Source organism: Oncorhynchus tshawytscha, linkage group LG04 (assembly GCF_018296145.1).
Source record: "Oncorhynchus tshawytscha isolate Ot180627B linkage group LG04, Otsh_v2.0, whole genome shotgun sequence".
NCBI classification, from domain to species: domain Eukaryota; kingdom Metazoa; phylum Chordata; class Actinopteri; order Salmoniformes; family Salmonidae; genus Oncorhynchus; species Oncorhynchus tshawytscha.
This window is the reverse complement of record NC_056432.1, coordinates 18,664,414-18,687,735: the sequence shown is the minus strand read 5'-3', so window position 1 is coordinate 18,687,735 and position 23,322 is coordinate 18,664,414. Positions and strand designations below refer to the sequence as shown.

The 23,322-nt window shown below is 44.7% G+C and overlaps 1 protein-coding gene across 1 annotated transcript; it reads left to right on the top strand.

The window, feature by feature from the left end:
• The first annotated feature begins 15,151 nt into the window (after positions 1 to 15,151).
• LOC112249653 (C2 calcium-dependent domain-containing protein 4C) lies at positions 15,152 to 17,546 on the top strand. Its single transcript, XM_024419438.2, has 2 exons — positions 15,152 to 15,366; positions 15,568 to 17,546. The coding sequence occupies exon 2, from the start codon at positions 15,621 to 15,623 to the stop codon at positions 16,896 to 16,898; it is 1,278 nt and encodes a 425-aa protein (XP_024275206.1). The 5' UTR covers positions 15,152 to 15,366; positions 15,568 to 15,620; the 3' UTR covers positions 16,899 to 17,546.
• Positions 17,547 to 23,322: the final 5,776 nt, after the last annotated feature.

The following is a 23,322-nucleotide window of genomic DNA, read 5'->3' as shown; positions in this document are numbered from 1 at the left end:
AATATAAATTGTTTTAAAGTTTTTGTTCATTAGATTTAATTGAATAATTAAATGTGTAGTTTAATAATAACACAATGTATATGAACTGTTGTTATTAGCACCTAAGATACATGTTATAACTGTAAAATAACATTATTTATCTTAAGAGATTTATAAAGAACTTTAAACGAAATACATAATCTGTCATAAATTATTGTGTTAAGTTTTAATTGGAATGATTTCTTTGAATTATCGAGACGGTTTTTTTCTGATGTTGTTTGCTAGTTTTCATTTAGTGCGTGACACCTCGTACGAAAGTCATGAGAGCAAGTTCAACTATTTTGCACCTTATTAGGCCTATAGGCCTACACACGATATTTCAGGTTTCAATTTATGCGGTTACATTCAAGCTTATTCAAACTCATTCCACTCTTGAAAATGTTGTAATACAAACATGAAGGCAAATGTTTGCTTTGAGGGGTATCGTGATATTCACAGAGCTCGTCACGGAGCTGAAAAGTAGTTTATGCCTTTTATGGTTATTGTTAGGTTTGAAACATCTACACATTATCACACACATGGGCGAGCCCAATAAAGCGCCAAAAAAACGTTCTGACTCGCGCGGAACCTAACCCAAATGAAACCGTTTATTAACGAGTGATTTCACAGTTTTTTTTATACAAGCCAACGTCCCACATATTGAATTATATTGAAACATCCTGTTAGGCTATGCTAACATCAAATATAATTTCCCGAATATTGTTGTAACATGTAGCATATAGGCCTATAATTGGAAGCTCTAAACGTTAATTATCAAATGAATAGGTTATTCAATCTGTCAATCAAATTCAGTTTTTGCAAGAACTCAAGAGGTAGCACTGTGTGTGCATGTGTGCCTATGAGTGTGTGTGCCACAAAAGATGGATGGGGGTATTATATATCTCCATAACTTCAAAAGCGGGCATTAGATGAAGTTTTCTTTTGTTTTTCTCTTTTCAACATAATCCCACCTTTGAAGTCCAGGGAGCAGGTCCCCTCCAGAACACAAAGGGTTTGGTACTGCCCACTGACAGTGACTTACTTTCAGGCTGTCTTCCTGTTTAGCATGCCAAAGGCAACCATAACCCATGCCATTGTCACACCAGCCTCTGAACAAATAATTGAGATGCACAAGTGGAGGGAAGACGTGGGAGCTAGGATTGAAATTGGTCTGTGTCATTATTAACGAGGTCTCTGTCACACAAACACACACGCATGCACACACACTCTTTTCTTTCAAATTATATTTTTTATAATTAATCTCTTTCTCTCTCAAGTCATATCAAATCAAGAGACAAAAGACACAGAGGTATGAATCTGAATAGGGCTGAAAGTGAGATTATGACCATTTGTTTCCAAAAGGCAAAAACTTTATTATATCTTATAAAAACTGTTAGCATGAACTAAATTGTATGACATGAATATGAATCTAACTTTTGTTCTGTGAAAATCTGTTAATCATGAATAATATGACTGTTAAGATGAATAAAATATGAGGTCAGGGGGTCGTTGCTGCGCGACCCTCCCAAGAATAATGCTCCAGTCTTGAATAGGAGATGAGACATTAACCATAATTACCCAGACTCCATCGGGCCAGGGTGACAAATTCTACATGCGTTTTTTTAATGACCAACAAGAACAGGCCATCATAATGAGCAGCTTAATTCATTAATGCTCTCATTCATCCACACACGCACGCACACACACACGCACACGCACACACACACAAAGCAGAGCAGAGCAGAGATATGATATTCTCTGAAACGGATCGTACATTTTAGTATAATGGGTAACATTGCATGAGAGAAATTGAGTCAATTGGTAAAAACATATAATTGCATTGATAGATTAATTATTTAATCCAGTAGAATTTAGGGTGAACAATGAGATTTCTCTGTGCCACTGCTGCAGTTATCTATAGTCAAGTTAAACCATCAGTGCGGACATAAACGAACAGGTCTACTCATCCACACTGGCTAAACTATAGAGAACAAGGGTGTGTTTGAGATTGACTACATTGCAGTTGGGGATTGCAGACTACCAAAAAAAACACAATGAGCCGTCATCACTAATGGTGAGGTGATTTGTAGATCATCGGTTAGTCTCCCTTCGCCAACTGCAATGTAGTTATTCTCAAGCATGCACAAAGACCCTTGGACTGCAGCAGTGCATTTTTTCTCCCTCTCTGCACAAAGTCGTGGATTTAGAAGACGGGAGACAGTAGAGAACGAGACCCCACACAAGGGCACAAGGGCTTCACTATGTAGCAGTACTAATGAAATTATAATATTCTTAAGAGGTTTCTTTTTCAACTAGAATCTTCAGTGCCAGAAGAAGTGTGAGCTCGGAGATACATCTCAGGACCTTGAAAGAGCAACTCCACTGTGCAACTGAGAAACTTTACACACTCGATCCACAACATTAGAATATATCAAAATGCTGACATTTAACCATTGTAATTATATGTCACCTACAGTATGCTGACGTGCTACTTACTATACATGTCACTCCTGACAAACTCCTGCAAGCCTGAGAGCTAGCACACTACCACCTGTGCCATAAAGGTCCACACATCTCTTGCCAGAGGCTGTAGAAGTACAACCACACACAAGGAGTCTACTCTTTTGTTGACCAGGTAGTAGTAGTACTATGCACTCCAATAGCCTACATCTGTACACAGCTGTCTTCAAAGCCAGCCTTACAAACTGCCTGAAAGAGTTAGCTTCATCGTACTAACGTATGTGATTCACTGCTAGCGGGCGCTGGGAGTATGGACCACAGCTGCTGCCACTCGGTAATGGCCGCCTCACCGTCTGTACCACACCAGCCTCTTGACGGTGGGGATAGTTGGCACGTGTCTGCTGCCCGTGGAGCCAGCCAAGCCTGACCAATGAACAGCTCACCTAGGCAGCATTAACCATCGGCCCAGGCGACAGAGAGAAGCTGTCAGCGCTAGCGCTATAAATGGCAGGTCACCTAGAGAGGACCACAGATTACAATAACTATCTCTATTCATTGTCTCTCACTCTTTGCCCCGCCTCTTCTCTTTCTCCAACCCTTTCATTCTCCCTCTCTGTTACATCCACCCCTCTTTCCTCTTGCTCTCAATCCCTTTCTCTCTTATGGTCTCTCTCACTCTCTATGATTGAGGGTGATTCAGTGCTCAGAGGGTCTAGCTGCCCTCCTGGCTGAAGTAAGCAATCTCCGTTGAACAAGGTCCTCTGACGCAGCTCATCCAATCTCCATTCTGCTGTCTGCTTTAATGGTTCACATTATTTTACCTGATTAGACATTATTACTCTTTATTATGGATTGCAAAAATAGGTTAGGGGGCAGTCTTGTTGGCTTCTGTCCCAAACTTTCTCCTCTTTAAATCTCTTCTCCTCTTTCATCTCTCATTTTCTCACATGGAGACACAGTCCAGTCGGAGAAGAGGTCCCAGAAACTTTCCTACCTTTTGAGGAGGTTAAGGTGGGAGGGGATAAGCACTCATATTCTTATTTATGGCCTCAACAATAGAAACGGAGGGTAAAGTACTCAAAAAATTCTGAAAGGACAAAGTCAATATTTGTATTTTCTCTGTATGAACGATTATAGTTTGAACAGTTACATTTAAATCTGCTGCTGCCTACTAGACTTTCACACATGGGTTGTATACATTAGACAAAACAGAAAAAAAGCAGAAAAAAAAGCCTGAAAACGTGAGGGACATTCTGTGCTCGTTTTTGTTATCCTTTACAAAACATTTTGCTACGGTGTGCCCTAATGAATATGACCATGACCTGATTGGGCTCTACACTGTTCCAGCTATTTACCTTCCCATCCCCATGTCATTACCCATCTCAGGGGATATTAAGGATCTATAGTTGGATGTCTGACCGTCGGACTGAACCACAGCCCTCTTTGTCCAGTAAGAGAGTAGAGGCAACAGGACTCTCCCTGCCTAAGGCCATAGATATGGAGTTACCTGGCCTGCGGGGAAGGAGGAAAGAGAGAAACAGAGAAGAATCAGTATGTATATTTCTATGATGTCGGTTTTAGATGTTTATATACAGGGGCGTCATGCACCCCAAAAATCTGAGGGGGCACAAATTAGGTGAGGATCGCTTTTTCGGCATTCTGCTTAATTCTATGTAAAAAATAAGTATATTTCTACTGCATATCTATGTATCCCTCTGACTGGTGGTTATTTATTTATATATGTTTACCCCCTTTATACATGTTTACCCCATCTTGTCTCATCGCTGCAACTCCCCAACACACTCGGGAGGCAAAGGTCGAGGAATGCATCCTCTGAAACGTTACCCTCCAAGCTTCTTAACTCCCACCAGCACCAATGTATTGGAGGAAATACCATTCAACTGACGACCAAGGTCAGCCGGCAGGTGCCCGGCCCGCCACAAGGAGTCATTAGATTGTGATGAGCCAAGTAAAGCCCCCCCTGGCCAAACCCTCCCCTAACCCAGATGACGCTGTGCCAATTGTGCGCTGCCCTAATGGGACTCCCTATCACGGCCGGTTTTGATACAGCCTGGGACCGAACCCAGGTCTGTAGTGACGCCTCTAGCACTGTGATACATTGCTTTAGACCGCTGCACCACTCGGGAGGCCCTGGTTGGTATTTTTTTAAAGAAACTAGATATGCTTCTCTGCATCTCTGCAAAAATCTTGGTAAAAGATTGAAATGAATATGAGTCTTATTCAGAAAATTTGGTAGTTGTTGCTTTTCTAATGTATACCAACCTTGCCAGCTGGCATGCCAGCAGAGATAGTTAGACAAGCTAGCTTCTTGGAAGATAGTTATGAGATTGGGAGCCTATCTGGGCTAGCTAAAGCAAACTTGCCAGGTGGCTAGTAGTAGGATAACAGAGAATAATAATAATAATATACAGAACCAGTCAAAAGTTTGGACACACCTGTCACGTCTTTCGTCAGAAGGCATGGACCAAAGCGCAGCGTGGTAAGGGTTCATGATAAATTTATTACTCAAAACACTCAAACAAAATAACAAAGAGTGAAAACCGAAACAGTCCTGTCAGGTGCAGACACTAAACAGAAAATAACTACCCACAAAACAGGACAACTGATATATATATATTTTACCTTTACTTAACTAGGCAAGTCAGTTAAGAACAATTTCTTATTTTCAATTACAGCCTAGGAACTAAGCATTAACTGCCTGTTCAGGGGTAGAACAACAGATTTGTGCCTTGTCAGCTGGGGGATTTGAACTTGCAACCTTTCGCTTACTAGTCCAACGCTCTAACCACTAGCCTACCCTGCCTCCCCATATATGATCCCCAATCAGAGACAACGATAGACAGCTGCCTCTGATTGGGAACCACACCAACATAGAAATAAAGAAATTCGATTGCCCACCCTAGTCACACCTTGGCCTAACCAAGATAGAGAATAAAAGCCTCTCTATGGCCAGGGCGTGACAGTAAACCCCCCCCTCCCCCCCAAAGGTGCGGACTCCGGCCGCAACACCTGATTCTAAAGGGGAGGGTCCGGGTGGGCATATCTTCACGGCGGCAGCTCCGATGTGGGATGTAGACCATCTCCGCCCGCAGATCCCTCCGCTTTGGTGGCGGCCTTATTGCATGGACCTTCACTGGAGGAACCGGGCCGCAGATCATCACCGGAGAAAACAGACCACCGATCATCGCCGGAGGCTCCGGACTGGGAACAGTCGCTGGAGACTCCAGACTGGGAACCGTCACTGGAGGCTCAGGACTGGGAACCGTCGCTGCAGTCTCCAGACTGGGAACCGTCGCTGCAGGCTCCGGACTGGGAACTGTCGCTGCAGGCTCCGGACTGGGAACCGTCGCTGCAGGCTCCGGACTAGGGACCGTCGCTGGAGGCTCCGGACTGGGGACCGTCGCTGGAGGCTCCGGACTGGGGACCGTCTCCGGAGGCTCCGGACTGGGAACCGTCGCTGCAGGCTCCGGACTGGGAACCGTCGCTGCAGTCTCCAGACTGGGAACCGCGCTGCAGGCTCCGGACTGGGAACTGTCGCTGCAGGCTGGACAGGCTGCAGGCTCCGGACTGGGGACCGTCGCTGGAGGCTCCGGACTGGGGACTGTCGCTGGAGGCTCCGGACTGGGGACCGTCGCTGGAGGCTCCGGACTGGGGACCGTCTCCGGAGGCTCCGGACTGGGAACCGTCGCTGCAGGCTCCGAACTGGGGACCGTCTCTGGAGGCTCGGGACTGGGGACTGTCGCTGGAGGCTCCGGACTGGGGACCGTCTCTGCAGGCTCCTTGCCATGGATCGTCACTACAGGCTCCGTGCCATGGATCATCACTGGAGGCTCCGGATCCATGGATCATCACTTGAGGCTTCGTGCCATGGATCTTCACTGGAGGCTTCGTGCCATGGATTATCACTGGAGGCTTTGTGCCATGGATTATCACTGGAGGCTTCGTGGCATGGATCATCACTACAGGCTCCAGGCCATGGATCATCACTGGAGGCTTCGTGGCATGGATCATCACTACAGGCTCCGGGCCATGGATCATCACTGGAGGCTTCGGACCATGGATCATCACTACAGGCTCCGGGCCATGGATTATCACTGGAGGCTTCGTGCCATGGATCATCACTGGAGGCTCCGGGCCATTGATTATCACTGGAGGCTTCGTGCCATGGATCATCACTACAGGCTCCAGGCCATGGATCATCACTACAGGCTCCAGGCCATGGATCATCACTACAGGTTTCGTGCCATGGATCATCACTGGAGGCTTCGGACCATGGATCATCACTGGAGGCTTCTCATGTGGAGCCGGAACAGGTCTCACTGGACTGAGGAGACGTACTGGAAGGCTGGTGCGTGGAGCTGCCACAGGGTTTACCAGGCTGGGGAGACATACTGGAGGCCTGGTACGTGGAACTGGAACAGGTCTCACCGGACTGGGGAGATGCACTGGAAGCCTGGTGCGTGGAGCAGGCACCGGATACACTGGGCCGTGGAGGCGCACTGGAGATCTCAAGCGCAGAGCTGGCACAACCCATCCTGACTGGATGGTTACTTTCGCCCGGAAAATGCGGGGCGCTAGCACAGGACACACTGGGCTGTGCAGATGTACCGGCGCAGGATATCCTGGGCCGAAGAGACGCACTGGAGGCCAGGAGCGCTGAGCCGGCACCATCTGTCCTGGCTGGATGCCCACTGTAGACCGGACAATGCGAGGAGCTAGAATATAGCGCACCGGGCTGTGACTGCGCACTGGAGACATGGTGCATCACCGCATAGCACGGTGCCCGACCAGTCACACGCACGGGGGAGTTGGCTCAGGTCTAAACCCTGACTCCGCCAATCTCCCCGTGTGCCCCCGCCCTAATTTTTTGGGTGTGCTGCCTCTCAGGCTTCCGTGCTAGCCGTGACCCTTTGTAAAATTGCTCCCTCCTTGTGGACACCCCTTCACATTAGTGGATTCGGCAATTTCAGCCACACCTTTGCTGACAGGAGTATAAAATTGAGCACACAGCCATGCAATCTTCATAGACAAACATTGGAAGTAGAATGGCCTTACTTAAGAGCTCAGTGACTTTCCACATGCCACAGTCATTTGTAAATGATGTCTGAGTATTGGCGCGTGCCTCTGGCTATCCGGAAGAAGAAAAAAAACAAGTAAATGATTCCTGCTGGTTTGCTTTATATAAGGATTTTGAAATGATTTAAACGTTTACTTTTGATCCTTAAGTATATTTTAGCAATTACATTTACTTTTGATACTTAAGCATATTTAAAAACAAATACTTTTAGAGTTTTACTCAAATAGTATTTTACTGGGTGACTTTCAGATTTACTGAGTATGAAAATTGGGTACTTTTTTCCCTGCTTATATGTGTATTAAAGTACTAAAAAGTGAAGTATTCGGTCCCACATTCATAGCACACAATGACTACAATGACTACATCAAGCTTGTGACTCAACACATTTGTTGGATGCATTTGCTGTATGTTTAGAAGTGTTGAGAAACATATTCGATACGTATTCGTATTTACAATAAAAGTGATTCCAAAATGCTATGAATATGGGGCCAAATTCTTCATTTCTGACTACTTTAATACATATATAAGTGAATTTGTCCCAATGAATTTGTCCCTTTCCTGTAATATCTGAACGGTTCACCTGATATGAATGAAAATAGCCTCAAATTAAAGATGACAGTCTATACTTTAACATCATAGTCATTGGTTAATTTCAAAAGAAGATAAAATACTTTACTGTCCCAATAATTACGGAGGGCACTGTATATTAACAGGACAAATCTAAAGGGGGCACGTGCTCCTGTGCCCCCTATGGGCATGATGCCTCTGTTTATATAGTATGTTATGTGTGCCTGTGCGATATGAATGTGTGATGTGCATAGGAACATGTCTCTGTGTGTAGTTATGGGTATGGGAGTGAGACGCACAAAGGGAAAGAGAAAGAAGGAAGAATCTGCATGTGTTAGTACTGTAGGGCAGTAAAGGGCCGTGAGACCTGGGTTTGAACTCTTAGATAAACCACAATGGATAAGTATGTCATAACTTGAGCAGGTATAATTCCGAAGCTCACATCAATCACATGAGCCCTGAGGGTGTGTGTGTGTGTGCGTGCGTGTGTATGTTCGTATGTAAAGTATATGTGAATGTATGTTAGAAGATACAGGTACTCACATTACAGGTAGGTGTAGATTTCTTAATCACAAGGAGGACTATCTGTCTTCTGCAACCAACAGTTTGACATTGACATAGACATTAGGGTGCTTGCTTTCACATTACACTGTGAGTACACTTCCTATAACACAGGGCCCGTAATCATAAAGTGTCTCGGAGTAGGAGTGCTGTTCTAGGATCAGTTTTGTCTTCAAGAATATAATCAATCTACAGCGGGGACCTGGTCTTAGATCAACCCTCCTACTGTTAGAAGCTTTATGAATATGGACCCAGGTTCTAGCTACTACACACTGTTCTCTCTCGCTCTCTCTCCTTAGTGTTAATTGAGGCTGTGGCAGTGGTGAAAGGAAAGGTCCTCCACTGACTCCCTGATCATTTATCTCTCCATTAGAGGAAGCACTTGGGTTTTTATTGGCACAATAAAATATATCTTAACTCCCACAAAAAGTCACCTGACCCCTGAGATCGTGGGGGCCCCGACTCCCTCTGCATATTCATCATCTCACTCGGAGCGCGAGGGTACACGGGCATGTTGTTCCTCCCAATCACTTAATTAATGTTGTCTTTAATTAGGCAAAGAAGGGGAACTAATCGCACAGACAAAGACCCTGGCGCGTAGTGTGTGTGTGTGTGTGTGTGTGTGCATGCGGGTGCGTGCGTGCGTGCGTGTGTGTGTGTGTGCGTGTGTGTCAAGGCATGTTCTCTCTCCGAGCTCCCGAGTGAAGCAGCGGTCTAAGGCACTGCATCTCAATGCTAGAAGCGTCACAACAGACACCCTGGTTCGATTCCAGGCTGTATCACAACTGGCTGTGATTTGGAATCCTATAGGCTGGTGCACAATTGGCCCAGTGTTGTCTGGGTTTGGCTGGTGTAGGCCGTTATTGTAAATAAGAATGTGTTCTTAACTGACTTGCCTAGTTATATATATATATATATATATATATGTGTGTGTATTTTAAACTCTGTAATTGTGTCACTTTGTTATTTATTGTCTGACTGTTAATTTTACAACATAATAAACATGACAAATTGTTGCCGTGCTATAATAGACCCATGGAAAGAATCAAAAACCATCCATTGAAAGATACTTAAGATACGAGACACTGTGGATTTCTTCTTTGATATTTATCCATTGAAAAAATAAATGTTCAAAACCCCCAAATAAAGCCCTATACAAACATGTTGGAAGAAAAATCTTAGTAAAATCACCCTGGATCTAGCCATATTGGCATCCAAGGTTAAATTCAGTCTGCTTGCACCCTCTAGTGGCCATTAGGATTCATGTTTTCATAGACAAAACCTTTCAAATCAAATGCTGCATTTAAAAAAAATGAACCTTTATTTAACTAGACAAGTCAGTTAAGAACAAATTCTTATTTACAATGACAACATACCAGGGAACAGTGAGTTAACTACCTTGTTCAAGGGCAGAACAACAGATTTTTACCTTGTCAGCGTAGGGATTTGATCCAGCAACCTTACTCTCTTAATGTTCTAACCACTGGGCTCTACCTGCCACCCTAAATGTAGAACAGGTGTAGGCCTTACAGTGAAATGCTTACCTACAAGCCCATAACCAACAATACATTTTTAAGAAAAAAAAGAAAAAGAAGAAAATAAATAAAAGTCACAAATAATTAAAGAGCAGGAGTAAAATAACAATAGCGAGGCTATATACAGGGGGAACCCGTACAGAGTCAATGTGCAGGGGCACCGGTTAGTCAAGGTAATTGAGGTAATATGTAGATGTAGGTAGAGTTATTAAAGTAACTATACATAGATAATTAACAGAGTAGCAGCAGTGTAAAAGGGGGGGGGGGCAATGCAAATAGTCTGGGTAGCCATTTGATTAGATGTTCAGGAGTCTTATGTCTTAGTTTCGCTTCGTTTATTAATTTGACCATTTAAAAAAACAAGCACACATAAAACTTGAAAAAGCCAATACATGCACATTAATGAAATCATTGAGGCTATCACACAATAAAGTCTGGGACTTATTTCCATTGTGGTCCTCTTGAGACAAGATGGCTAGACAGGATCAAACACAGTATGGCAGTGAAATAATAAAACATAAACAGAGAAGAAGAACTATCTCATCATTCCAGTTACATCATAGTCATATGGTCACAGAAGACAATAAACATATTTTACTTTATTGTTTAAAGCTGCCCAGAGAGGACATTGTTTTTATGGGCAGATGCAACACATTCCATTCTGAGGCTCCAGTATACAAGAAAGTACCTTTCCCAGTATTACTCCTGAACCTGTATAAGCATACATTAGCAACACCTGATCTGGTGCTGTGATTGTGTGCATCCCTAACACAAGAAAAATAATCACTTAGATATCTGGGCCCAGGACCATAAATACTCCTGTAAACCAAACCTAGTCTAATCTGGGACACCCTAGCCTCAACAGGCAGCCAAATTAGTTCCTGAAAGCAGCTCCTGCCTATGTGAGTACATGGACTCACCTTCAATACTACCCTGATCAGCTTTTTCTGGGCTATCTGGAGCTTCCCCTTCATAAGTTTAGATAAGCCCCCAAACCAGGAAGTGCTAGCATAGTCAAAATGGCATTGAATGAGGGCAGTAGCTAGCACTTTCATGGAGTCCTTTTCAAACAGCTTGGACTTTCTAGCCAGAAACTTAGTCCTGGCATTAACTTTCCCTTCCACTTTATTGGCCATGCTCAAACCTCCCAAGCTTCCATCAAGGATACATCCCAAGTAGCTAACAGAGGTTTTAGTAGTCAGCATGTCGCCCCCTAATTCCACACTGATTTCAGAGGACCTACTCAATTTAGGTCTGGATCCAAAAATAATTGCTTCAGTTTTCCCTAAGTGCAGAGATAGCTTATTATCTCCAAGCCATTTGCTAATGTTAGTTTTGTGCTAAGTATGCTCTCCAACAAAGTTTAACTTTTGTGAGACACCAGAAGTGTAGGGTCATCCGCATAAAGAAAAAGACGGTAAGAACAAGCATCTTTCATATCGTTAATATAAAATAAAAACAGCAGAGGCCCAAGCACGCTCCCCTGCGGAACGCCACAACTCGTTGGTTTTGCCCGAGACAGTGAACCATTAACCTCTACTACTTTCTCACTTCCTGATATATAGGACTTTACCCAGCCTAGAGGGATACTGCTTAACCCCAGTGCCTCCAGTTTGGAGATTAGGAGATAGTATTTAACTGTATCAAAGGCCTTCTGTAGGTCAAGCAGTACCATTCCACATAGATTTCCCTCATCAATCTCTTTCCTGATGAAGTCAGTCAAGTAAAGTCGACATGAATCAGTGGAGTATGTTTTTCTAAAACCCGACTGAAAATCATACATTAGACCCTGTTTGTTAACATATTCATAAATTTGCTCATGTACAACTCTCTCCAGGATCTTTGATATTACACAGAGGATAAATACAGGATTATAATTCCCAGGGTCAGACGTTATCCCTTTCTTATACAGAGGTATAATTTTAGCTTGTTTCATGTCCCTGGGAAAGGTACCTTGTTCAAGAGAGAGATTAACAATATGCGTAATACAAGGGCCAATTTGCTCAGCAGAATCTATAAGAAACCTTGCAGGAATATTATACAGGCCTGTGGCTTTGGAGCATTTAAGCTCTGCCAGCATACTGACTAGTTTGGCTGTTGCTACCTTTGCAAAAGAAAAGAAGGTGGTAGAAGGTGTTTAGAAGCCTCTTGGACCTAGACTTGGCGCTCCGGTACCGCTTGTCGTGTGGTAGCAGAGAGAACAGTCTATGACTAGGGTGGCTGGAGTCTTTGACAATATTTAAGGCCTTCCTCTTACACCGCCTGGGATGGAGGTCCTGGATGGCAGGAAGCTTGGCCCCAGTGACGTACTACCCTCTGTAGTGCCTTGTGGTCGGAGGCCGAGCAGTTACCATGCCATGCAGTGATACAACCAGTGAGGATGCTCTCAATGGGGCAGCTGTAGAACCTTTTGAGGATGTGAGGACCCATGCCAAATCTTGTCAGTCTCTTGAAGGGGAATAGGTTTTGTTTTGCCCTCTTCACGACTGTCTTGGTGTGCTAGGACCATGTTAGTTTGTTGGTGATGTGGACACAAAGGAACTTGAAACTCTTAATCTGCTCCACTACAGCCCCGTCGATGAGAATGGGGGCGTGCTCGGGCCTCCTTTTCCTGTAGTCCACAATCATCTCCTTTGTCTTGATCACATTGAGGGAGAGTTTGTTGTCCTGGCACCACACGGCCAGGTCTCTGACCTCCTCCCTATAGGCTGTCTCATCGTTGTCATTGATCACTGTTGTGTCATCGGCAAACTTAATGATGGTGTTGGAGTCGTGCCTGGCCATGCAGTCATGAGTGAACAGGGAGTACAGGAGGGGACTGAGCATGCACCCCTGAGGGGCCTCTGTGTTGAGTTTCAGCGTGGCAGATATGTTGTTACCTACCCTTACCACCTGGGGGCGGCCCATCAGGAAGTCCAGAATCCAGTTGCAGAGGGTGGTGTTTAGTCCCAGGGTCTTGGCTTCATAATGAGCTTTGAGGGCACTATGGTGTTGAACGCTGAGCTGTAGTTCCAATCCCAAAGCAACCTCTAAAACCCTACCTACCAGAGGGCTATCACTTTTGTACTGCTGTCATTAGGCTGCACTGTAAGTAAAACCTATATTTGCACCACATATTTAATATCTGGTTTATTCTGTGTGCTCAAACACTCCTAATTAGACAGTGGGATCCCACTATATCTTAAAAGACTGGAAAGGAAGGCTATAAGCAACATGCCATATTGCCTAAAGGGATAGTTTGGGATTTTGGCAATGAAACCCTTTATCTACTTCCCCAGAGTCAGATGAACTGGATACCATTTTTATGTCTGGGTCCAGTACTCTGGGTCCAGTATGAAGGAAGTTATAGATAGGTAGCTTCACGAGCCAATGCTGACTAGAGCTAGTGCAATGACTGGAAGTCTATATTGCGCTAACGCTAGTTACCATTTGTGCTAACCCTAGTTGGCCGCTTCCTTCAAACTGAACACAGACATAAAAATGGTATCCACGAGGTCATCTGACTCTGGGGAAGTAGATACATCTTGATCTATCCCTTTTAATATATCCATCTAACCTCTTTAGATCCTATCCCATGACATACACTGTTTCAGTCGTCCCATCATTTCATGTGAAGATGAAAGGAAGAAACAAGAAGACAAGCCCACTAGGACTATTCATATGCAGCTGCAGTATACAAGGAGTAAAGCCCACTAGGACTATGCATATACAGCCACAGTATACAAGGAGTAAAGCCCACTAGGACTATGCATATGCAGCCACAGTATACAAGGAGTAAAGCCCACTAGGACTATTCATATGCAGCCACAGTATACAAGGAGTAAAGCCCACTAGGACTATTCATATGCAGCCACAGTATACAAGGAGTAAAGCCCACTAGGACTATTCATATGCAGCCACAGTATACAAGGAGTAAAGCCCACTAGGACTATGCATATGCAGCCACAGTATACAAGGAGTAAAGCCCACTAGGACTATTCATATGCAGCCACAGTATACAAGGAGTAAAGCCCACCTAGGACTATGCATATACAGCCACAGTATACAAGGAGTAAAGCCCACTAGGACTATTCATATACAGCCACAGTATACAAGGAGTAAAGCCCACTAGGACTATTCATATACAGCCACAGTATACAAGGAGTAAAGCCCACTAGGACTATTCATATGCAGCTGCAGTATACAAGGAGTAAAGCCCACTAGGACTATTCATATGTAGCCACAGTATACAAGAAGACAAGCCCACTAGGACTATACATATGCAGCCGCAGTATCAAGCCTGCCTGACAAGAGGACATGAGAGCTACTAGCCTATATATCACTAGGTGTCACTATTTGAACGACCTGATATTACAATGGGCCAGGGCTGCCTTTCTCCCTCTATAGGACAGTATGTACAGAGGCTACAGTGGGGGCAGAGGGGCGGAGGGTCAGCAGAGGGGCGGCAGAAGTCGGAGGGAGGTACGGGGTGTAGTGAGTGTTAAGGTCAGTCTTTGAGGTGGTGTGTGTGTAGGCCAGGTTAGCTGCTGTCTTTGAAGGTCTTTGATGTAGACGTCAGTTAGAGAGAAGAGTACAGTGACAGTGATGCTACTTTTAGAGAGGTTTGAAACTATGTAATATGGCACACATTACACATTCCATTGCCTTGGTCAAATCAATCCCGTAGCTATGGTCACATCCTGCAGTCCCCTCTTTATCTCACCACCACAGAAGTCTATTTGACCTTTTGGAGGTTTTTTCAGTTTTTTTCTTGATTGCTTGAATACTGTCAATACAACTGTGTGTGTGTGTCTATGTGTGTGTGCAAATCGTTTCCTGGCTGCGGGTGCAGCAGACTAGTGACGCAGAGAGTGACATTAGCCTTTAAAAACACCTCTCCTCTGCCTCTCTATCACTCAAACACACACTCCCATTCATGGAACACAGCACGGAACACTCCCTCCAAGAATGCTTCTATCGGATTCCTACCCAAAACCTCATTCAATTAAAAAACAGTTAGCACTGTGTGGCCACTAACTTCCAGGAAGGGAACTGTTGGCTGCAGTTGTGGCTGTTTCTTCCAGGTATAGATCAGTTGTTTGTTGAAAAAGTGCATACCAGTAATTTACAAATCTTTGGACTACACAGGTGAGAAAACATTCATGGTACTGTAAACTCTCTTGATGTCAGAAGTGTATTCTTGCAATGAAACTTGTGTTATTATAGATAGGCTACACTACACATACCGTGCTATACATGATTTTAGCTTGAGTCGATACACTACATTATGACTTTAGATTTGAGAATGTTCATGAGAATAGTATTCCGATACCCATTTTGTTTTAACAGGGATAACTAACCAGGACAGCTTGGTCAAGAGTGAACACCTGCTAGCCAGCAGAATGTGGTTCCTGGGAAAGATCCGAGAGAGCATGGAGAACATTCCCCTAGAGCTTGGACGCTACGTGGGAAAGAGTGAGGAGGAGGATCTCTCAGCCAAGGCCAGTCTCTCCAACAAGTTGCACAGTAACATTCTGACTCCGGACAAAATCCCAGAGTTCTGCTTGCCCCCTCGGCTGTGCAGGAGCCTAGCGGGAGCTGAACCCCACACTGTGAGTCAGAGGCTCACCAGTCGAGACTGTGGTGCTGTTGATTTCTCTGTGACTCCGCAAGTTAAACAGATTGAGGAAATGAAGTTGACAAAAGTCAGTGGGGTGGCCTGGAGGGGTAAGAAGCCACTGCCATTCTCCGCAGAGGGCTACGGTTTGGCAGGGATGTATGAGAGTCCAAACACACGGAGGAAAGAGTCGCTGTTTCACTCCAAGAGCACTGGCTACACACTGGACAGGACCCTACCCAGGCCCACCACAAGGGTGGCGATAGAGCGAAACCAGTGTAAAGCACCCCCCATCCAATTGGGGCTTGAACTAGGGCTCTCCTGTAAGAGCCTGTCGGAGTCAGGCAGCACAGAAAGCGATACGCCCTCCTCAAATGACTCCTCCCCTCTGGGCTCTCCCCTGCTCAGCCGCTCTTGCTCTGGCCTCTCACTCTCTATCATCGGGTTAACCGAGGGTCACCCAGGTCTGCAGTCTGCCTTCAGTGGTACTTTGGGACTGGAAGGAGCCCCCTCATGCTCTGCGGTTAACCCCAGAGGACGGAGGGGGGCAATCTCACCCATTCCCTCCACCTCCCTTATCGAGTCCTGCTTCAGTCCTCCCTTCGTTGTCAACTCCCTGGCGCCCCCTGTCCTGTTCCCGCTGGACGTGCTCCACTGCCAGGAGCGGATGCAGAGAGAACATGTCCTCCCACTGCCGGAGGGCCGCGGCAGAGTCCGCCTCTCGGCTGAGCACACATTGTCGCCCTCTCTTCTGTCCATGGTAGTGCGAGTGAGGGTGGTGTCCGTGGAGGGTCTGAGGGATGAAGGGGACCCCAGAGCCCTCCACTGCTGCCTCAGCCTGAGCTTAAGCCCGGGGAAGCTCCAGAGACAACACAGCGCCACAATCAGGAACTGCAGGAGCCCTGTGTTCAATGAGGACTTTTTCTTCACTGAGCTGAGCCTGGACAGCCTGGGTGGCTTGCGGCTCCAACTGAAGGTGTTAGACAAGGCCTCCGGGCTCAGACGGGGCACGGTGCTCGGGATCATCATAACTGAACCCTTGGCCCAGCTACTGCCCCTGTGACCAGGGAGGAAATCTCTTCTGCTTCAGCCAACCTCTCTATGTGTTATTGTTATGCCCATGGCCAGGACTTTTTCCTGACCATGTCACCTGACCAGGGAAAACACCTAGTACTTGTTGTGGTTATATAGTGTACATAGCCTAATAATCTCCAACCCCTCTGCTCTAGCAGAATTAGCTTTAGCTACCAGGCCAGTAAGTCCTATCCAGGTCCCTAGCCATGCATAAATATTATTAATCGTGGGAAATGCGCTCTTCAAATGACATTTGATTATTATTATTATTATTATTATAATGCCTTCTGTCTTGTTGTTCCGGTATGCTTCACTTATGTGAATAGTGAGAGCTATGTGAATCTTTAGAGACATAGTATTTGGATTTGCCAAGCAAATGTTGTCTGCAAAAGTGTGCAAAGCAAATCGTGACAGATCATAGAATGTTTTATGGAGCATAGTTTGTTTGACTGTTGTTCTGTAGTTCACTGCACCATTAGGCTCCGAATCGCTCAAAGGCATCACTTTCCACATTCTTACAATGTGTACATTGTGTGTGCATTTAAAACTTTTCAAACTTGTTGGAAGGGCTTGACAGTCTGACAGATAAGTCATTGACCAGGCAGACAGAGGGCTGGGATGTTATCTTCTACTTTGTGAACCTAACCGTTTATAAATAAATAAACATATAATAATACTGGAACTGTGCCATTCATTGACAGCGAAATAAGGCTGTCTCCCTTTTTTCACATTTTGTTACGTTTGGTCCAATGACATCAGTCTCTCCATCAATTTAGTGTTCTATTGGAGAAAAAAATACAAAAGAAAAAGAACATGTCAGTGTTCTGGTCAGTGCATATCAGAATAGGAAAAGAATAGGAAAATGTGAAAACAAAAGTGTGTTGTACTTTATAAGATGGCGCCGACAGAGATGGTCGCCTCGCTTCAGGTCCTTAGGAAACTATGCAGTAATTTGTTTTTTAAAATGTATTATTTCTTACATTGTTAGTCCAGAAATCTCAAGTGTTATTACATACAGCCGGGAAGAACTACTGAATATAAAAGCGATGTCAACATACCAACATTACGACCAGGAATACGTCTTTCCTGAAGCGGATCCTTGGTTTGGACCTCCACCCTGGACATGGGATCTAATCCCAGAGGCCGACCCAAAACAACGCGGTCGCCGCAGGAGAGGCAGACGGAGCGGTCTACTGGTCAGACTTAGAAGTCGAGCACACCATCCACAGCTTCAGAGCATATTACTCGCCAATGTCCAATCTCTATCCAACGCTGGTCTGACCACTCGGATTCCACGCTTCAAGATTGCTTCGATCACATGGACTGGGATATGTTCCGGGTAGCCTCAGACAATAACATTGACGTACGTATATGCTGACTCGATGAGCGAGTTTATTAGCAAGTGCATCGGAGATGTTGTACCCAATGTGACTATTAAAACCTTCCGTAACCAGAAACCATGGATTGATGGCAGCATTTGCGCAAAACTTAAAGCACGAACCAATGCTTTTAATCATGGCAAGGCGACTGGAAACATGACCGAATACAAACAATGTAGTTATTCCCTCCGCAAGACAATCAAACAAGCGAAGCGTCAGTATAGAAACAAAGTAGAGTCGTAATTCAACGGCTCAAACACGAGACATATGTGGCAGCCGATCATGGATTACAAAATGAAAAACAACCCTGTCGCGGACATCAACGTCTTACTCCCAGACAAATTAAACAACTTCTTAGCTCGCTTTGAGGACAATACAGTGCCACAGACACGGCCTGCTACCAGTGCCTGTGGGCTCTCCTTCTCTGTGACCAACGTGAGTAAAACATTTAAACGTGTTAACCCTCGCAAGGCTGCCGGCCCAGATGGCATCTCTAGTCGCTTCCTCAGAGCATGCGCAGACCAGCTGGCTGGTGTGTTTACGGACATATTCAATCAATCCCTATCCCAGTCTGCTGTCACCACATGCTTCAAGATGGCCACTATTGTTCCTGTTCCCAAGAAACCTAAGGTAACTGAACTAAATGACTATCGCCCCTTAGCACTCACTTCTGTCATCATGAAGTGCTTTGTGAGACTAGTCAAGGATCATATCACGTCCACTCTACCTGATACCCTAGACCAACACCAATTTTGCAGTGTGATGACGCAATCGCCATCACACTGCACACTACTCTATCCCATCTGGACAAGAGGAATACCTATGTGAGAATGCTGTTCATTGACTACAGCTCAGCATTTAACACCATAATACCCTCCACCCGCCCTATGCAACTGGTTCCTGGACATTCTGACAGACCGTCCCCAGGTGGTGAAGGTAGGAAACAACATCTCCACTGACCCTCAACACTGGGGTCCCACAAGGGTGCGTTCTCGGCCCTCTCCTATACTCCCCGTTCACCCATGACTGCGTGGCCATGCATGCCTCCAACTCAATAATCAAGTATACAGACGACACTACAGTGGTAGGCTTGATTTCCAACAATGACGAGACGGCCTACAGGGAGGAGGTGAGGGCCCTCGGAGTTTGGTGTCAGGAAAATAACCTCTCACTCAACTTCAACAAAACAAAGAAGATGATCGTGACATGGGCACTGGGAAAGCCGGCTGGGGGTAAACTCCCCACGAACCGGCAGGGGCGTGGGAGCCTGGTGTGCTGGCTGAGGCATGAATGCCTGTCGATCCCGCTGCGGCGTGAAAGCCTGATGATCCGGCGGAGCATGATGTGGGATGGAAACCTGCTGAGCCAACCGAGGCAAGGAAACCTCTCTAGCTAGCTAGGACGTGGAATCCTGACAAGCTGGCTTAGGCACGCCCGGTTCCATTGGCAGCAGTATCCAAGCCCGACGTCACCAACAAAACAAGAAAACTCATGGGCTGGCTGGGAGAACAAGACCTGATGATCCGGTTGAGGCCCAACGTGGGATGGGCGCCTTCTGAGCCAAGGAAACCTCTCGAGCCAGCTAGGGCGTGGAAGCCCGACGGTCTGGCTTGGCAGCCCCGGTTCTATTGGTGTCGACCCAAGACCGACGTCACCACCAACCGGAATGCCAGTACTCCCCGATGCTTCATGTGATGGCTGCTGCATTCTGTAAGGACTGACGCCGGACAGGAGAAGCAGGTACGGGGAGTCAGACATTTATTCGGGAACAGACATAGAACAAGACAGGAACAGCGTCAGCACACGGGTAACATGGACATATGACAAACAATGCAGCAGCGGGGAACAGAGCGGAGAACTGACAAATATAGGGGAGGTAATAAACAGGTGATTGAGTGAGTCCAGGTTAGTCCAAAATCGAGGAAGCGTGTGACGAAGGAAGGCAGGTGTGCGTAAATGATGGTGGCAGGAGTACGTAATGCAGGGCAGCCTGGCGCCCTCGAACCCCAGGGGGGGAAGAGCGGGAGCAGGCGTGACAGGCCATCAGACTGTTAAACAGCCATCACTAACATAGAGAGGCTGCTGCCAACATACAGACACAAATCTCGGGCCACTTTAAGAAATTGATTTAATAAAGGTATCACTAGTCACTTTAAATAACGCCACTTTAATAATGTTTACATATCCGACATTACTCATCTCATATACATATACTATATTCTATACCATCTACTGCATCTTGCCTATGCCGCACGGCCATTGCTCATCCATATATTTACAGTGGGACAAAAAAGTATTTAGTCAGCCACCAATTATGCAAGTTCTCCCAGTTAAAAAGATGAGAGAGGCCTGTAATTTTCAGGTACACTTCAACTATGACAGACAAAATGAGAAAAAAAAATCCAGAAAATTACTTTGTAGGATTTTTAATGAATTTATTTGCAAATTATGGTGGAAAATAAGTATGCCATAGACCACTGCGCCACTCGGGAGGCCCCCGAGGCACATAAATAGGGAAAATGGTAAAATATAGAAATAACAAGCAATGCATATTAAGGGTTAAAGGTTTAAATGTGCTTGTTTGAACCATGTTAACAGTAACAAAGAAACTTGAATATACACACACTCATTCAGATAAACCAGAGAAGAAGAGGCTAAGCGAGAGGGATAACTGGGTCAAAAATCTGTCTTCTGCAGCAGATGGTGTTTTTTCCACTCACCAAGTGAGGAGATTTGTATGCTTATTTTGGCGTATTTGCTATGTGTGGCTCATTTAGTATATATCGAATAGAAGTTTCGTAACATCCCGGCAACTTTGAGAGAAAAAAAACCTTTCAATCAGATAAAAACCTTGTGACCCATTCAAAAGTGTCACACAAGATGAAGATGTCATGCACCAGGGCAGGGTTGCCAGGATTTGCTAAAATTTCCAGCCAATGACCACTCAAAACCCGCCCAAAAGAACTGAAACCTATGCCAAATTGATACAAATATCACAGCAAGAGGAGTTTCCATATATATACAATAAACTATTTTTTCCATAATTTTATTGAGCCAATTAAAAAGGAATATCGTAGTAACTTCTTACGACGTTATAAGCAAAATTCGGTTTTCCTCAAAATAATAATTATTGCGAGCTATGACATGATGTAATAAAGGAATTTGAATATGTCGCAAGAGAAAAGATAATTTGCCCTTGATAAACTAGCCATATAATTTTCCATCAATGGATCTCGTTTGACTGCTATGATTAAGCAATAAGGCACAAGGGGGTATGGTATATGGCCAATATACCACGGCTAAGGGCTGCTCTTAAGCATGACGCAACACGGAGTGCCTGGATACAGCTGTTATATTGGCTGTTTATTGGTATATTGGCCATATATTGCTTATTCCTTATTGCTTTTACAAACTGGTTACCAACGTAATTAGAACAGTAAAAAAATGTAATGTCATACCCATGGTATATGGTGTGATATACCACGGCTTTCAGCCAATCAGCATTCAGGGCTCGAACCTGGTTTATAATTGAGCAATAAGGCCCAAGGAGGTGTGGTATATGGCTAATATACCACGGCTAAGGGCTGTTCTTATGCACAATGCAACACAGAGTGCCTGGACACAGCCCTTAGCCATGGTATATTGGCCATATATCAGAAACCACCCGAGGTAACCTGGCTACAGGTTATCTACAGGTCTCTGCTAGGTAGAGCCCCGCCCTATCTCAGCTCCCTGGTCACCATAGCAGCACCCACTCGTAGCACACGCTCCAGCAGGTATATCTCACTGGTCACCCCCAAAGCCAACTCCATACTGTATTTATTTATTTATTTAGCTCTTTTTGCACCACAGTATCTCTACTTGCACATCCATCATTTGCACATCTACCATTCCAGTGTTTAATTGCCATATTGTAATTACTTTGCCACCATGGCCTATTTATTGCCTTAACTCCCTTATTTGCACTCACTGTATATAGACTTTGTTTTCTTTTTGTTCTACTGTATTATTGAATGTATGTTTTGTTCATTCCATGTGTAACTCTGTGTTGTTGTATGTGTCTATGTGTCGAACTGCTATGCTTTATCTTGGCCAGGTCGCAGTTGCAAATGAGAACTTGTTCTCAACTAGCTCACCTGGTTAAATAAAGGTGAAAAAAATGCTATTATAAACAAAATCGTTAAGAATAATATAAAACCAGTCTGCACACCACCAAGGTGAATTGGTTTAGTCTTGACTCTTGGGTGACATTATTGGGGGATGGGTAATGTATTGATACTGGAGAGCCAAATCAACACAAATGTGTTACTATTTGTCTTTGTTACTTCTTTTTGATATTTATGAGTCTTATTTTTGTATATATTTTTATATTTACATAGTTTTAAATGTTATGATTATCTATTTGTGTTGGTCCAAATGTCTGAATAAACTTTATAGTTTTTTTTGTTGGCGGGGCACTGAAGGGAGCCATACAAGCTAGAACTGCTACTGCTTTGACTACATTATTTCTTGATGTGCATCCGTTCTAGGCTGCGTTTCAAACTAAAAGTAGACAGCCGTCGGCCATAAACTATCAGCCCTTGAATGTTTTACGTTGTCACATCCGAGTGTACGTTTAACGTAGACAGCCGTCGGTCATAAACTGCCAGCCCTTGAATGACGTTTTACGTCGTCACATCCGAGTGTACGTTAAATCTCCGAGTGATGATTGGAGAGGCAACGTCCTTGGTTGAAATCTTGAAGTTGAGCTTAAAAACAACCATCCTAAAGTTATTACTGTACCTAGTAAGCTAAAGTATTTAGCTAGCACTCCTGTAAGGTAGCTAGCTACAGTTACCCATAGCTGGCTAGCTAGTTTTATAGTTTGGTAATTTATTCCAATACATTTCAGAATTGCAAAAAATATATTTATGAATCTAGCAACGTTTTATAGGCTCCTCACTTACGAGACTAAGCCAATTTGCCAACGCTAAAATCAATGTATATATATATATATATATATTGCAAGCTAGCTTCATACTTTTTCCTAACATG